Source organism: Halichoeres trimaculatus, unplaced genomic scaffold (assembly GCF_033239565.1).
Source record: "Halichoeres trimaculatus isolate MK-OKI-2021-1 unplaced genomic scaffold, fHalTri1.1 fHalTri1_scaffold_24, whole genome shotgun sequence".
Taxonomy (NCBI): Eukaryota; Metazoa; Chordata; class Actinopteri; order Labriformes; family Labridae; genus Halichoeres; species Halichoeres trimaculatus.
In genome coordinates, this window is record NW_027437202.1 from 2,086,341 (window position 1) to 2,101,898 (window position 15,558).

General features: G+C 44.4%; 1 protein-coding gene across 5 annotated transcripts in view; it reads right to left on the bottom strand.

Moving 5' to 3' along the window:
- Positions 1-610: 610 nt before the first annotated feature.
- The window catches only part of atp11a (ATPase phospholipid transporting 11A), a 34,194-nt gene continuing 19,246 nt past the window's right edge, over positions 611-15,558 (bottom strand). For 2 of the 5 annotated variants that reach the window (XM_074664612.1, XM_074664613.1), the window contains 22 exons: positions 10,137-10,218; positions 9,746-9,896; positions 9,474-9,671; positions 9,286-9,399; positions 9,125-9,184; positions 8,868-9,034; positions 8,719-8,790; positions 8,552-8,625; positions 8,372-8,475; positions 8,113-8,294; positions 7,784-8,035; positions 7,535-7,712; positions 7,357-7,459; positions 7,118-7,263; positions 6,981-7,040; positions 6,773-6,900; positions 6,560-6,695; positions 6,282-6,305; positions 3,907-3,972; positions 3,726-3,829; positions 3,458-3,623; positions 611-2,330 (listed from right to left, as the gene is read on the bottom strand). In XM_074664612.1, coding sequence (XP_074520713.1) covers positions 2,058-2,330; positions 3,458-3,623; positions 3,726-3,829; positions 3,907-3,972; positions 6,282-6,305; positions 6,560-6,695; positions 6,773-6,900; positions 6,981-7,040; positions 7,118-7,263; positions 7,357-7,459; positions 7,535-7,712; positions 7,784-8,035; positions 8,113-8,294; positions 8,372-8,475; positions 8,552-8,625; positions 8,719-8,790; positions 8,868-9,034; positions 9,125-9,184; positions 9,286-9,399; positions 9,474-9,671; positions 9,746-9,896; positions 10,137-10,218 — 2,840 coding nt within the window. In that variant the 3' untranslated portion in view covers positions 611-2,057. Of the gene's footprint in view, positions 2,331-3,038; positions 3,133-3,457; positions 3,624-3,725; positions 3,830-3,906; positions 3,973-6,281; positions 6,306-6,559; positions 6,696-6,772; positions 6,901-6,980; positions 7,041-7,117; positions 7,264-7,356; positions 7,460-7,534; positions 7,713-7,783; positions 8,036-8,112; positions 8,295-8,371; positions 8,476-8,551; positions 8,626-8,718; positions 8,791-8,867; positions 9,035-9,124; positions 9,185-9,285; positions 9,400-9,473; positions 9,672-9,745; positions 9,897-10,136; positions 10,219-15,558 lie in introns of all 5 variants that reach the window. The other 3 variants (XM_074664616.1, XM_074664617.1, XM_074664615.1) reach the window with 3 other exon arrangements.

Below are 15,558 nucleotides of genomic sequence, written 5' to 3' on the forward strand. Positions count from 1 at the left end.
CTCTGGGAAGGTAAAAAAAAAAAAGAGGCCTGAGCATCCACAATGCACCAGCACAGACGCTCACATTTCACATCCGCTCTCCCTGATTTCACCTCTGACAGTCGTGCCCTAGATATTTCTGCCTCCTCTTGTCACACACACACACACATGAGCGCGCTTGTAGGTCTCGCCAGCTGTGGAGGACGAGGAGATCAGCGCAGATGAGAAGTGAAAAGGATGAAGGGAATCCAAATCGATCCAGAACCTCCATCCTAATCTTGTTGACGGCTTGGGATGGTGCAGACGGCAGCCCTGGAGCAGCTTCAGAGAACGCGTTAAAACCTAAAATATGGTTTGTTTGGAACCGTTTCTGCGTGTTCTTTAAACTCACACATCAGTGCAGATCCTTCAGATACTTTAATCTCACATCAGTTTGAGATCTTCACAAACTCCTCAGGTGCTGTAGGTGAAGTCAGATCCTTTAAGGCCTGGATGAGCTGCAGAAAGATGGGAAATACACCGCTGCCACCTTGTGGCTGACGTGGAAAGTGCAGGTACACATAAACAAACAGTGAAGGACATAACTTAACAAAACAGACAAGATTTCAGCGTCAACATTTCCACTTCTGGCTTTTATTTCCACGCAAATGTACAGTCGTCGTTTGCCGTCGATGACTACATGTTGGCGTAAACCCAGCACATATTTAACTCTGTTAAAAACTGTTTATAAAAAGAGCCCAAAACTGTACAAGAATTAACATAACTACATTTATATACTGTGTATTTATAAATATTTATATATATATATATACTGCATCTGAGAGGATAGATACTTTAGGGTTATGTGAAATATTGAACACTTTACAGGAAGAATACAGTCAAAGAACATTCTGTGTGAAGGCTGAAAGTCGAGGACAGGGTGAAATAAGAGGAGATTTCTCATTCTAAATGTGGCAAAGAGGGATTTTTTTGCATTAAATATAAAATAAAACATTAAAAACAACATCTTTGAGACAGATGCCCACGTGGACATGTATAAAACTTTGGAATAAAACAATAAAAAAAGAAATATTCAGCGTTAATTTGTTCGTCGTCGGTGGATGTTTTGTCGGTTTACATTCCGTCAGCCTGCGTCCGTCGAGCATCAAACAATCTACCACAAGGCACCTAAAGGAAGCAGCTAAGAGTATCCGCAGCAGCAACAAGGCTTTGGTTTCACAGACGCTCTAGAGGAGATGTGGTGATGATGACGGTGATGATGGTGGTGATGATGGCGGCTCTTTCAGAGGTAGGAAAAACTTCCAGAAAGAGGACAGAGAAAAGCTAGAAAGAGAAGCAGAGATGGAGGAAATGTGACGGAGCTGTTAAAGGACATGGTTCTAAATAAGAGCTACGAATTCACTCGATCCAGCTCATTAAGTGCCAATGTTTCTGCTCTTACGATGTTGGAAATGTTTAAGGCATCAAGTCGTCGTCTGGGGCACTTTAGATTGAGAGTTCCTATCTGTTGCTCTTTGGTACGTGATCTTTTTGCACGGGACTTTAAGGCTCGCAGAAAGAGCTAGGAAGCTGGATTCTATCTCTAAACATGGAGGTGTAGCGTTAAAGTGCTTCATACAGGGATAATCCAACTATACGCTAACATCTAGACTTCAACTCTACTTCTCCAACACTGTAACCCTCCTGCTGCTCTACACTCCTTACTGCATCGCTGAGCGTGACGCAGACCTCAGGGAGCATTTCGGGACAGTAAGTTTGCACACAGGCAACACCAGTTTTTCCTGAAGAGAAGAAGAAACAGACGGAGAGGGAAAGAAAAGAAGAGATGTGTGGTCAGAGAAGGAGTTGTTAGTGTCTTCGTCACAATCACAGGTCACATGAAAGTACACTTCTGCAGGTTTAAAGGGCCAGTGCGTGGGTTTTAACAGTGACATCACAACACTGAGCCCTTTGGAGCAGCGAGCAAGCCAGGCCCTTCGAGTGAGTCCTTCCCGAGTATCTGTGAAGGTCACTTCACGGTAACTTAAATAAACGTTCCCAGTTCAGTTTTAGGATCAAGTTTCAGCAACGGGAATAACTCAAACAGAAGTGTCAGGCCCCGCCCCCGTGTAGGCGTGTCCCTGCTTTGAGCCGTCAGCGAATCGGAGGAGAGGGCTGAAGGTGCTATAGTTGCGCGTTTCCCGCCAGCGAGTGAACATGATTTTCTTGGTTAAGGGTTCAGACCTGCGGGGGTTCTGGATGTTCCTCTGAGGGCCGGAGCCGCGCCGCTGGCTGGACGCCTTGTTGGGAGCGTGGAGAGCCGCCAGGGGGGAGAACTCAGACAGCTGGCCTTTGTAGAGTTTATCAGCGTTCTGTGGAGAAAAGAAAAAATTTAAAGAAAACCTGCAGAAAGAAGAAGAAGGAGGAGGAGACTTTTTATCCCAGCTGGACAGAATTTCAACCTTTAAACCTTCAAATTTCAAGTCTTTTTTTGAATCCAAATGTATTTCAATACATTTTTATTCTGCCAGCTGTGAGAATAAAGTCAGAAACAGGTGATGCATCCCAGGCGAATGAAGACCAAGCTGTCATGAATAAAAACACCACAGAGCAAAAACAAATCATGCAAAACAGAAACTCCACTCATAGCATGCGCAAACGTTCAGAACCTTATCTCCTCTTTCCACCAGAGGGCGCCACAGCTCCATGAAAGCAGAGCCCGACAGTTTAAAAACCATACCGTAAGAGTAAGAACCTTCAAACCACACACCACGGCAGAGTAAATGACACCACACACCCACCCAGTCTCGAAGGTGTGTTTTACCGTGCTGCAGCTCTCTAGGTTTCTGTGTCAGCTACGTCATCTATTAAGGAGTCAGAGCTGTGGTAGGCCAGAGCTCTCTCAAGCTCCCTCTCATTCCTCACACGCTACACACACACAAACACATGATTAAAACATCATACTCAAAACACGATGCAGTGAAACAAACTGACGTCGAACTGATGCAACAAGACGTGCAAAAAACAGAAGAAGGGGGGAGAAATGAAATAGGAAGGAGGAGGAGGAGGCAGAGGGTCACCTCAGGGAGGGCAGGGTTAGAAACTCATCCTGCTGGAGGTCTGAGACAGCATAAAGATGGTGGAGGGCTCAGAGGCCAGACATCGGCGCTTATTCTGCCGCACAAGAGGAAGAGGAGGAGGAGCAGGAAGGAGGGAGGGGAAAGAGTTAAAATTGTCATAGATTCAAGTGTTAAAGGAGAGGAGAAGATTAAATCTCACTGCAAAAGTTGAAAGGAAACACTTTAAAGATGCTTTAAGTATCAAAAACACTTCCACAGTGTGGAGCACAGCACACAGAGTTCTTCTATGACTTACATCCAGCAGAGCAGGGACGTAACTGTAGCCAGCGCACACCTGCTGACCCACATTAACATCTCTTACAAACCTAATCCACTTCTTTCTTGAGATATCAACATGCTCTGAGAGTTTTAGTACCCACCTGTATGCGCTCAGTGGTGCTGGGCCACAGCGCCCTCCAGATCACCTTCTTCAGCACGTCCGGCAGCAGGCTGGCTGTGATCAGCAGGACGATGCTGAACCAGGCGGGGCCGCTTGACAGCATCTGCATGAAGACGTAGTACATCCTCTGGTAGTTCAGGAAGGGCCTGATAAAGAGGACAAAGAGAATATCACTGAATGCTGGAGAAAACTTGGCCAATGTGGCCCTCTGCTGGCCATGAGAAAGAATGCAGGCAACTTCAACTTACCAGATGATTCCTCCCCACAGCAGAGAGAAGATGACAAAGAAGATCAAAGAGCCCCAGATGACAAAGTGGTTAATCCAGGTCCAGTAGTGAGTGTCCAGAGCCAGCTGTGACAGCAAAGAGAGACTGTCAGACCTTTATTCCATGAGTGTTACCTAGCTTTGTCTCCTGTTGATGTGCTTACCTTGAATGTGACAGTGAAAACCAGCACGGTGAACACCAGCGTCCCAAACGTCCAGTTCCCAAACATCTGTAAGAGAGCGCAGAAAAGAGGAGCTGAAGTTTTATTCAACTGATCCTGTTTCAGGGTGGGGTTCAGGCGTGTAAAGTCACACGTGTTGCAAAGGGAATCAATCAATCCAGCAGATGGCAGGGAGCTCAGACAGTGAGGGTTAGACCATCAGGTGACGGATGGAGGTGAGATGAGATGACTGCTTTGGTCTCTATTCTCTCCCTGTGGTTCCCCTGCAGTAGCGTACTCCCTCTTTAACCCTTCAACATGCAGTCAGTAAAATGGTGTAGCTTGCTCTTCATTTCGCTACAATTCAGGTTTTATTTGTCAGATTACCCAAACAGGAAGCAGCCAGTTGAGCTGCCAGTATAGGGATTTTTTCTTTCCTCAACTTTTGCATGCTCAGTGTCACTTCCTTTCTTTTTCAACAGCTTTTAGACAAAAATATTTCTGTACAGCAGCAGCGCCCCCCAGTGGAAAAACCAGGAGCTCAATCATTCATTTCCTATACTGTTTATCCTAGGGGTCTTCAATGTTTTCCAGACCGAGGACCCCCTTACTGATGTCAAGATGGAGCATGAACCCTTACTGTATAAATACTGTGTATTAAATTGTGTTTTATTAAATGGGGCCTAGTGTCATGTTTAAACATACACTGTTATTGTGCATTCAATGCTAAGCTATCCAGAAAATACACAGGTTGATATATTTATACTTTCATTTGACATATTTGCAGGGTACAGTAAGTAGGGAGGTACAAATATTTGTAAATATAAAAATTTGCCTTATTCACCAAAAATGTCGCGGACCCCCAACAGCAGGGGTTCTCAAACTTTTTTAAGACCACTTTCATGTTAGACATTTTTCCAAGGACCCCTCATTATCATGACAATGATTAGCTTAATATTAGTACTTTATAAAGTGTACAATGTATCATTTTGAAACAAAAGAACTTTGCTACATTTATACTTCATTTCACCTCTGAAGCAGTGGTGTGCACAGAGGGGGGGCAGGGGGGACAGTCACCCACCCCGTGGCCTCGTTGTTGAAAAACACCCGCTGAAGTGACCTCCCAGGAGCCACACGTGTGCCGTCCTGGTTGGCAAAACACACTTAACTTCCTTCTGTGCTGGTTAAAATATGATACACTGCCCTCTTTGGTGGAAAAAACACATGCTATGTGTGCCTTTTTCTTTTCTTTTTTGCCTCTGCCCTTTGAAAAGTCTGTGCACGCCACTGTAACAAGGTGTTTTTTGTTTTGTTTTGAGTTTTTTTTATTTTCTATTTCATTATGAAGTGAGAAACACGTCACGATCATGAGAATTAATCTGGGCGGGGGAACAAAAAAAAATAAATCTGATTTTATTGGTGCAAGACATCCCGGTTTGTTGATATGCTTCTTCGGTGATATAGCACACCTTTACAATCTTCTTTTAATAATTACGCGGACCCCGTAGCTATAGTTATAGGACACCATAGGAGCCACAGACCTCTGTCTTATCCTGTTTAGGGTTGCAGGTAGCTGGAGCCTAACCCAGCTGTCTCACAAGGGACACACTCACACCTACAGACATTTCAGAGTGACTATTAACCTGATGAGCATGTTTTTGGACTGTGGGAGAAGGTCAGAGTACCCAGGCATGCACAGGGAACATGCAAACTCCACACAGAAAAACCAGCCAGGGCCTAAACCAGGATTCAAACTGGTGACCTAGCTGTGAGGCAGCAGCGCTAACTGTTGTGCCACTGTGCAGCTGATAATTAGAAATATCAACACTTTTCAGTTAAATGTAGATTTAGAGCCAAAAAAAGGTTTTCAGAGTTTTTAAAAAAGCAGAATCATGGCTAGAAACAAGTCAACTGTGCGGTCACAATGCCAGGTAAAGGGTTAAACAACTGGGGTAAACTTCCTGATGTCACGCTCTGCAAAGCTTCCCCTCAAAGTCTGCTTTCACATCACTTTCCATTAGCGTACTGATTTTCTTCCTGCTGGAACCTCTCTGCATCCCTGGACCTTTTTAGTCTTGAAGAAACAACCCTATACATAATCTAAATGACTCAAAACTGAAGGAGAATTGGATTAAAAAGACGTAAAAAGTCTCAAATGTTGCGTAATGGAACCAGGAGTGCAGCTGCTTCTCTAAGTCCTGCTCTTTGTAAGAGGAATCACACACACACAGGATGCACACAGAAAACAAAGCTAGAGGAGGTATGGATGACTACACAGAGTGTGGTGTGTGTCTACGGCAAGCAGTGAGGACATGAGATGGTGTGTGTTTCAGTCTGAAGGAGGAGATGTCAAAGAGAGACAGACAGTGACAGCTTACCATCTGTGTGTTGGTTGTCATTAGCTGGGAGGAGGAAAGAGAAGCCAAAAAAAGAAAAAGCAACACAAAGGTAAGAGAAGAGGACGAACAGAGCAGACAGCCAGAAGAAAATCATAATAAAACCATAACTCAGAGAAGAAGAAGAAGAAAACCAAAGCAGGAAATCAGCTCCAGATGAGAAACCAAACAGAAAGAGGTGAAAACCTGACGTGTGCTAAAAATCTGAGTTAGCCTGAGCATCTGTTTTATAAAGGAGGAGCTACAGGTGAGGGTGTTACCTGTCCGTTGCTGGTGAAGGTGGTGTTGTCGAACAGGAAGTAAGCGCCAAAGAACATCACGATGGCGTCGTAAACGCCCAGCACGGTCCAGTAAATGAAGATGGGCCACCGCAGCAGGGAGTTTTTAGCGATATCTCTGCAAAGAAAAAAAGAAGCACGAGTTAGCACGAGTAATATAACTGAGAAATGAGAAAGCAACTTTAAATCTCTGACCTGTAGAGCGAAGGATCCTTCTTCAGGATGTCCATGTTGATGTGCTGCTCGATGAGGCTGTAGAGGAGGATGGGCAGCGAGGTGAAGCTGATGTTGTACAGAGTCAGGTAGGCTGTGTCGTACAGCGGCTGGAGACGGGACAGAGAGGATTTAAAAAAGTTTCTCCTTCACTTTACTTTCCTTTGTGTTCACCTGTGTGTGCACCCACCTGCTGCGAGAAGCCACAGAAGAACTGATAGAGGAACTGGGGGAAGATGAAGCACACATTCTGGAGAGGAAGAAGACGGAGGAGTCAGAAAACGATCATTTTAAATTCGATGTTAGTGAAATGAGCAGACGGCTGACCTTGTAGAAGAAATATTGCACAAGCTCAGAGATGCGGATGTAGTAGTAATGTCCGTGGACAAGCAGCATCTTTTTGAGGTGTTTGAACTTGGGGATGGCGTAGTCGCTGTTCCTGACCGCCTGACGACCCTCCTTCCCCATGATACCTGCACACACACACACACATGAGGAGGAGGAGTTAGTCACTCAGCTTGTAAACAAACTCAAAGTGTGATCAGCTGAAAAGTTGGAGCACGAACCGATGCCGACGTGAGCCTCCAGGATCATGCTGACATCATTCGCTCCGTCTCCCACCGCCAGCGTGATGGGATGCTCCTTCGACGCTTTGATCAGCTTCACAATCTGGAACGAAATCAAAACTGAGCGTGTGATGTGACGCCATCTTCCCTGCACAGTCAGGTGTGTGTGTTTTAGTACCTGTGCTTTCTGAAGCGGCGCCATCCGACAGCAGAGCACGGCGCTGCAGTTTCTGCAGATTTCCAGGAAGATCTCTTTGTAGTTCCCTGAGTTGGAGTCCTCCTGAGCCGGCCTCATCACCGCCGACAGGGTGGCGCCGTCGATGATGAGACCGTAATCTGTGCAGTCGCTGGATAATCTGGAAACAGAGAGGATGTGTCAGACGCCTGTGGAGACGCTGAAAGGTGAAGCTGCAGGTGTTTTAATCACCCAGAGAAGTTGTCCCTCGTCATGCCTCCGTGCTGCCTCAGGACCGTCCTGCTCAGGTCAAACAGGACGTCGTGGAGGCTCTGCTCCTCCGTGCGTTTGGTCGTCAGCTCTAGTATCTGGGTGTTGCGGCGGAACAGCTTGCTGGCATAGCAGGTCGCAGCTGCCGTCTCCATCTTATCACCGGTGAGCACCCACACCTTCATGCCTGCTTTATGCATAGACTCGATGGTGTCTGCTGCTTTGTCCTGGAGCCTGACGAGACCGAAACTGAACATTCAGATTCTGATTTGACAACATGAGTGGACGTGGTTTCTGTGTGACTCCCTGACCTGTCTTCCACTGCAGTCGCTCCCAGCAGGATCAAGTCTTTCTCGATGAGGTCGTATGCCTCGGCGAGCCGCTTGTCTCGGTCCTGCAGAGCCAGTTTGGCCCCGTTCAGGAGGTTGCAGACCTCCTGGTACTGCTCAGGACTCAGAGGACGATAAGCCACACAGAGCGTCCTTAGCCCCTCCTGCAGGACGGAGAGAAAGAGGTCACTTTCACTCTAAAGTCCTGCAGATTCAGCTCATGCTCAGTCCAACCACTCACCACTGCGTTGTGCTCCACCCTGGCTTTGACTTGATCTACCTTTCCTGATATCACCCGAGGGAAGATGGAGGAGTCGGCTCCTTTGCAGAAGAGGTAGAGCTCACCTGTTCGTGCACAGAAACACACATGAAGCAAGGAAAGTGTGTGAGAAACATAAGACACACTTGGTGAGCGTGTTACCTGAGCTCGCTCTGACGATGACGCTCATCCTCCGTCTGACTGAGTCGAATGTTAAAACTTCCAGCAGCTCAAACCTGAAAACAACAAAACACACAGGAAATAACTTTTAACGTCACAAAACACAGATGAGAGAGTTCACACACGCAGTTTAAGGAGGGATCACTCACCTCTCGATCTCATCTTCTCGATTTAAGATCTCCATGTGACTGTCCTTCAGCCTCAGGTAGGTGAAACCCAATCTGCAACACACCACAAAGACCGCATATAAAAACCACACCCACATGAGCTGATGTGTGTGAGTGTGTGTGTGTCGCACCTCTTCATTCCCTCCACCAGCGCCACCTCATCAGGAGACGAGGAGATGTAGAAGGAGGTGGACTTCCCCTGATGGATGCCATGTTTGATCCCGTCTACCGTCTCCTCCTCCTTCACCTGCACCGTGTGGCACAGGCACAGCGCCCGGAAAAACAGCTCCTCGTGCTCCTATGGGAGGTACACACACACACACAGCCTTAGCTAAACATACAAACACTAAAACACACACACACACACTGGCTGTGAGGTGGCGTTTACCCTTGCTCCAGGACCTGGCGATGTGTCGATCATATCCATCCCGCCTGCACCGGGCATCACCTAGAAACACGTTGGGTTAGCATAAACATGACTGAGTTAGCTCTGTTATAACTATATATGAAGTGAAAGGTGTGTGTGTGTGTGTGTGTGTGTGTGTTTACCTGTCCGTTACAGATGATGTGAGGTACGTAGACATGTCCGTCCACACAACACTCGATGAACTCCATGTTGTTCTCCGTCAGAGTCCCCGTCTTATCAGTGAACACATACTCCACCTGGACACAGATCAAAGTGAGTAACCATGGAGACATGAGTGTGTGTGTGTGTGTACAATAGTGTGCATCTCTACCTGTCCCAGCTCCTCGTTCAGGTCCGACGTGTTGACCACCGCTCTCTCCCCCAGCTCCTCGTCGAACATCTCATCGTCCCACATGATGAAGTAGGAGCCCAAGAACTTCTGCATCTCCACGGTGACGTACATGGACACGGGGATGATGTAGTTGAAGAGGACCATGAAAGCCAGGAAGTCTGTGAAAGCCCTGATCACCTGAAGGGAGAGGAAGAAGGTTAAAGAGAGGATACAGGCTACCCCGGGCTGAGAGGATGATGAAACCGACTCACGATGTGGCGCTGCCGCTCAGACTCTGTCCTCTGGTTGTACCACGGCTCGTCTCTGTTGGGGTCGGCCTGCCAGGCGTACTTCATGATGGTGTTGATGATGGATTTGCCGATGAGGATGCAGAGGTAGACGACGAGGTAGGCGTTCATTGACCTGCAGAGGGAGACAACGAGAGATGTTTGAGTGAACAGCTGAGCAGAGAAAAGCTTTCTAATGAGTCAATCAGACTGTGAGGTGTAAATGTAGTCCACCTCCAGTCTGTCTATGACTGAACCGTCTGGATACAGAAAGCATGATATCACCAGATGGAGGGGGAGAGATCAGCTGGTACAGATTGACCGGTCAGAAATATCAAAGTGCTGCCAGGTTTGAATCATGAAGGAGAGAGCTTACTTCTCCACTGCTGACCGCTTCTGAGACTTGGACTGGTAGTTGAGAGCCATCTTTGTTTCCATTCCTGTGTAGATGGCAACCGCTGAAAAGAGGAAGAGGATTACACAAGGTCAAAACTCTCATTTTTTTTCAACTTAGTTTTTTTGTCAAATCCAACAGTTTTTACAATAATACTGACAGTTAAAAATAAAGACTCAAACAGAGAAATATGGGAAATCAAGGGTAAATCCTGTGTGACATACATTTATTTTGTCTCTTTTTTCTTCGTCTTTTCTCTCCCTCTTTTCTTTGAATTAAATGAAATGAGAGAACCAGATATATACTCAGTATCAGATGTTAAGGCTGTTTATTGTTTAATTGTAAGATGTGCATCAAACTTCCAGCTGCCGTCAGGTTAACTTTCCATTATGACAAACGGCTTTAATCTGACATCAGATGTGACGGGACAGTTAATATAGATACAAATGTATATGCTGGTTCAGACGGTTACATTAAATAGTGATTGCTGTGATTGTTTATTGCATTAAAATGTGTCTGACACTCTGGAAACCTGCCTCTGAGGCTTTGATGACATGTGCACACATGTGCGCCTGTCACCAAATTACAGCTGCGGAGGGTGCCCTCCGCTTTGCGCCGAGGATAGACCAGGTTGGAGCTGGTGAGCTTTCAGCACAGTTTCTGCGCTGTTTATGGCACAAAATTGTCACTGCGCCAACATGAGTCTGCTGACACCTCCCCCTGGCACGCCGTCACACCCATCTCTGCGCAGACGGTTCACCAAATTGTCAAATTGGCAGCGCATGGGGGTGCGCCGCAAGAAATTAACACTGCACGGGGCGCACCAGGCTTGCGCCCCCTGCACTGCGCCACGAAATTAGAGCCCTTGGAGTTTTCAGGATTTTTTGCAAAGTGTCACTGTGATATGTTTCTGTTATAAAAGTTAAAATTCATTTCTAAAGTTAAGTTATACCAATGAATGCTAATCGCTAGCAGATCAATGCAATTCTCCTTATATGTTAGCATCAAGCTAAAGCTATTTTGTTTGTATCATTTTTGGATTTATACCGTGTTGAATTGACTGACAATGAATCTCCTGTGAGAGAGTGATAAGCATTTTTTGTGAGTTCAGTTCTTCAGTAAAACTTCAAACTGAAAATCCTGAACCTGAGTTTTCCTTGGAAACGTTAGCTAACTGATAAGCTAAGATAGCTGCAGTAGACTAGTGGACATAAGGTCCTGCAGCTCCGGAATAGTGGAAAGAATGGCTAAGTGAATTGTTAAGCACAATGGCTTATGATAACGAAACATTTCTTATCAGGAACCAGTTTTCAATCCCCATCCCTAAGGGCAACACAAAACTAGCTTATCAGGCTGCTTGGGACAATACCAGCTTTGTTAAGCCTTCAGTTCCTTACATTTATAACATATCTATCTATTAGTTTGCACTGCATCTCTTCATGGGAGACAAATTACTCCAGTAGAACAAACAAATCTGTTTGTCTTGACACTTCAGGTTTAACTGGATAAAGCTGATAGAAAACGCTTAAGCTAACTGACCACTGATTACGAGCTTAGTCTAAAAAAAGGTTTAAAGATAAGTTTTGACCGTTACATGGTTATAATATATTTGTTTGAGCCATTTTGTTCACTTTAAAGTGTTTGCAGCACAATTCAAATCAAACAATAACAACTTCCTGTTCTGAAAGTGAAGAGTCCTCAGGCCTCTGTTAGATCACTGTGAGATCTCTGAATGTTCTGTGACATCACAGCCGTTGCAACAAATGCAGAACTAACCCAGAAAATCTCACACTCCACTCCAACGATCGAAGAGAGCACATCACTCGCAGAGATCTGACAGAGACAAGACTAAAACACTTCAAAATGAAGATAACTCAACTTCCTGAGTCCCTGGACTGGGGAACCATCATGGATATGGTAGACCCCATTAAAACCGAGGCTGAAAAACATCGAAGCCGCAGGTCCACACATCCTAAGTCCCTGACCTGGTGGGATATAATCGAAAAAGAGGCTGAAAAATATTACAGCCCGTCCCAAGGTCACCAGGAGACCCAACATCAGGCTCCTGAGAAAAGGGGAGTGTTTTCCTGCCAAGACATCAGGTACAAAAACCAACAACCTGAAAAAAGGCAGGAAACACAAAAACTGGAGACCCAACATCAGGCTCCTGAGAAAAGAGGAGTGTTTTCCTGTCAAGACATCAGGTACAAGAACCAACAACCTGAAAAAAGACAGGAAACACGTGTGCAGGAGACCCAACATCAGGCTCCAGAGAGAAAAGTGCTGTATTCCAGCCAGGATGTGAGGTCCAAGGTCCAAATGTCTGGACAAACTCAGGAAAGATACAAACTGGGGACCCTACATCAGGCTCCTGAGAATAGAGGAGTGTTTTACTGCCAAGATATCAGGTACAAAAACCAACAACCTGCACAAAGGCAGAAAAAAACACAGCTGCAGGAGACCCAACATCAGGCCCCAGAAAGAAAAGTGGTGTATTCCAGTCAGGACGTGAGGTCCAAAACACAAACAGCTGGACACCAACAGGAGACCCAACACCAGGCTCCTAAAAAAAGAGGTGTTTTCTCCTGCCAGTACATCAGGTATGAAGAGAGATGTGTACTGATAATATTCACTGATAACCATACTCTTACTGATCCTGTTTTTTTATTTGATTCCTTCTGGATTCCCTGATTGATTCCCTTTTGTTTTTTTTTCTCTTAACAAAAAGTAACTCCAAAAGTTTGTGGGTTTACAACAATAAATTGAGGTTATAAATGAATAAATATGATACTGGTCACTGGATCTAGATATCTCTGGCTGTGAATATACAGAAATAAGTAAACAACTGCATATCATGTCACATTCATGTAATTTTCTGTTATTCACTTCTTGCTCGCAATCTAGTGTTTCAAAGGAGTTATAGCATTATTCTTAGTTAATAAGAACCTTGCTGTAGATATGAAACCAGCCATGAGCTGTCACGTTTGCCTCCAGGTATTTTCACATTTAGAAGCCTAGTGTCACTGTGATATGTATCTGTGAAGAAAATTAAAAATTCTATTCTGAAGCTCAGGTTATACCGATAAATGCTAACCACTAGCAGATAGAAGAAAAGTAAAGAATTGACAACTTAATTGTTTAGCAAAAAGGCTAACGTTATCAATGAACTGAAACATTTCTTATCTATTCTCAACAAGAACTGTTTTTGGTTCTCATCCATAGGTATAAAAACCAACAACCTGGACAAAGGCAGGAGGATGGCCACCAGGAGACCCAACATCAGGCTCCTGAAAATAGAGTGGTGTATTCCAGCCAGGACGTAAGGTCCAAAACACAGGCTGGACGCCAACAGGAGACCCAACACCAGGCTCCTGAAAATAGAGTGGTGTATTCCAGTCAGGACGTGAGGTCCAAAACACAGGCTGGTCGCCAACAGGAGACCCAACACCAGGCTCCTGAAAACAGAGTGGTGTATTCCAGCCAGGACGTGAGGTCCAAAACACAAACAGCTGGTCGCCAACAGGAGACCCAACACCAGGCTCCTGAAAAAAGAGGAGTTTTCTCCTGCCAGGACATCAGGTATGAAGAGAGATGTGTTTTGATAAGATTTACTTATACCAATACTACTATTGATTCTGTTTTTTTTATTTGATTCCTTATTGATTCCTCTCGTGAATTTTGTCTGTACAAAATGAAGCTCCACAGGTTTTCTAGGTCAACTTCATAAAATTGAGGTTATAACTGAATATATATTAAATTGGTCACTGGATGTGTCTCAGTGTCTCAATGTGGTTATAGCTTTATTTTAAGTTGTTTGGAACCTAGCTATAGATACAAAACCAGCCATGAGCTGTCACATTTGCCTCCAAGTATTTTAATATTGAAAGATATCTTTTTTTTGTTTTACAAAGTGTCACTCTGATATGTTTCTGTGATGAAAGTTGAAATTTGATTCTAAAGCTGCTGTTATACCGATGTATGCCAACACCTAGCAGATCAATGCAATTTCCTTACATTCAAGCATCAAGCTAATGTTTTTTTTGTTTATATCATATTTGGTTATTGAGGAGATTTATACCATGCTGAATTGACTGACTATGAATCTCCTGCAAGAGAGTAATAAATTTTCTTTGTTAGTTCAGTTTTTCAGTAAAACTACACACTGAAAATCTTGACTCTGAGTTTTTCTTGGTAAACATTATCCAACTGCTAAGCTTAGAAAGCTGCAGCATGGTGTAAAGTATCCAAAAGTAAATCATTAAGCACAATGGCTAACGATATCAATGGACTGAAACATTTCTCATCCATTCTCAACAAGAACTGTTTGTGATTCTCATCCAAAGGTATAAAAACCAAACACCTGGACAAAGGCAGGAGGATGGCCACCAGGAGACCCAACATCAGGCTCCTGAAAACAGAGTGGTGTATTCCAGCCAGGACGTGAGGTCCAAAACACAGGCTGGACGCCAACAGGAGACCCAACATCAGGCTTCTGAAAATAAAGTGGTGTATTCCAGTCAGGACGTGAGGTCCAAAACACAAACAGCTGGACGCCAACAGGAGACCCAACACCAGGCTCCTGAAAAAAGAGGAGTTTTCTCCTGCCAGGACATCAGGTATGAATAGAGATGTGTTTCGATAAGATTTACTGATACCATACTACTACTGATCCTGTTTTTATATTTGATTTCTTATGGATTCCCTTATTGATTCCTCTGTACAAAAAGTAGCCTCACAGGTTCTCTGGGTCAACAACACAAAATTAAGGTTATAACTAAATAAAAATGAAATTGGTCACTGCATCTGGATATCTTTGAGTTTAAATATACAGAAAAAAGGTCAAAACTGGTGTCATGTGACCTTGATTTCCTGTTTTGTTATATATAATTTACTCAAATGCGCCATCTAGTTTCTCAAAATGGTTAAAGCAGTATTTTAAGTTGTTTGGAACCTTGCTCTACATATGAAACCATCCATGAGCTGTCACATTTGCCTCCAAGTGTTTTAGCATTTCAAGATTTCAGTAAATTTTACAAAGTGTCTCTGTGATATGTTTCTGCGCCAACACCTAGCATATCAATGCAATTTCACATTTATGTTACCACCAAGCTAGCATAATTCCGTTCATATCATTTGTAGTACATAATACTAGCCAAATCATGTGGAGTATCTTGAATAAGACTCTCTAGTAGAAAAGTAATATAATTTATTTTGTGAGTTCAGTTTTTCAGTCAAACTTCAAATTGAAAATCCTGAACCTAGTGCTTTCTTAGGAAATTATGTCTTACTGCTAAGCTAAGATGGCTGCAGCAGACTAGTCGACGTAAGGTCCGGAAGCTCAAGCATAGTGTTAAAAATTGATAAGTATATCATTCAGCACAAAGGCTAACGATATCGGTGAACT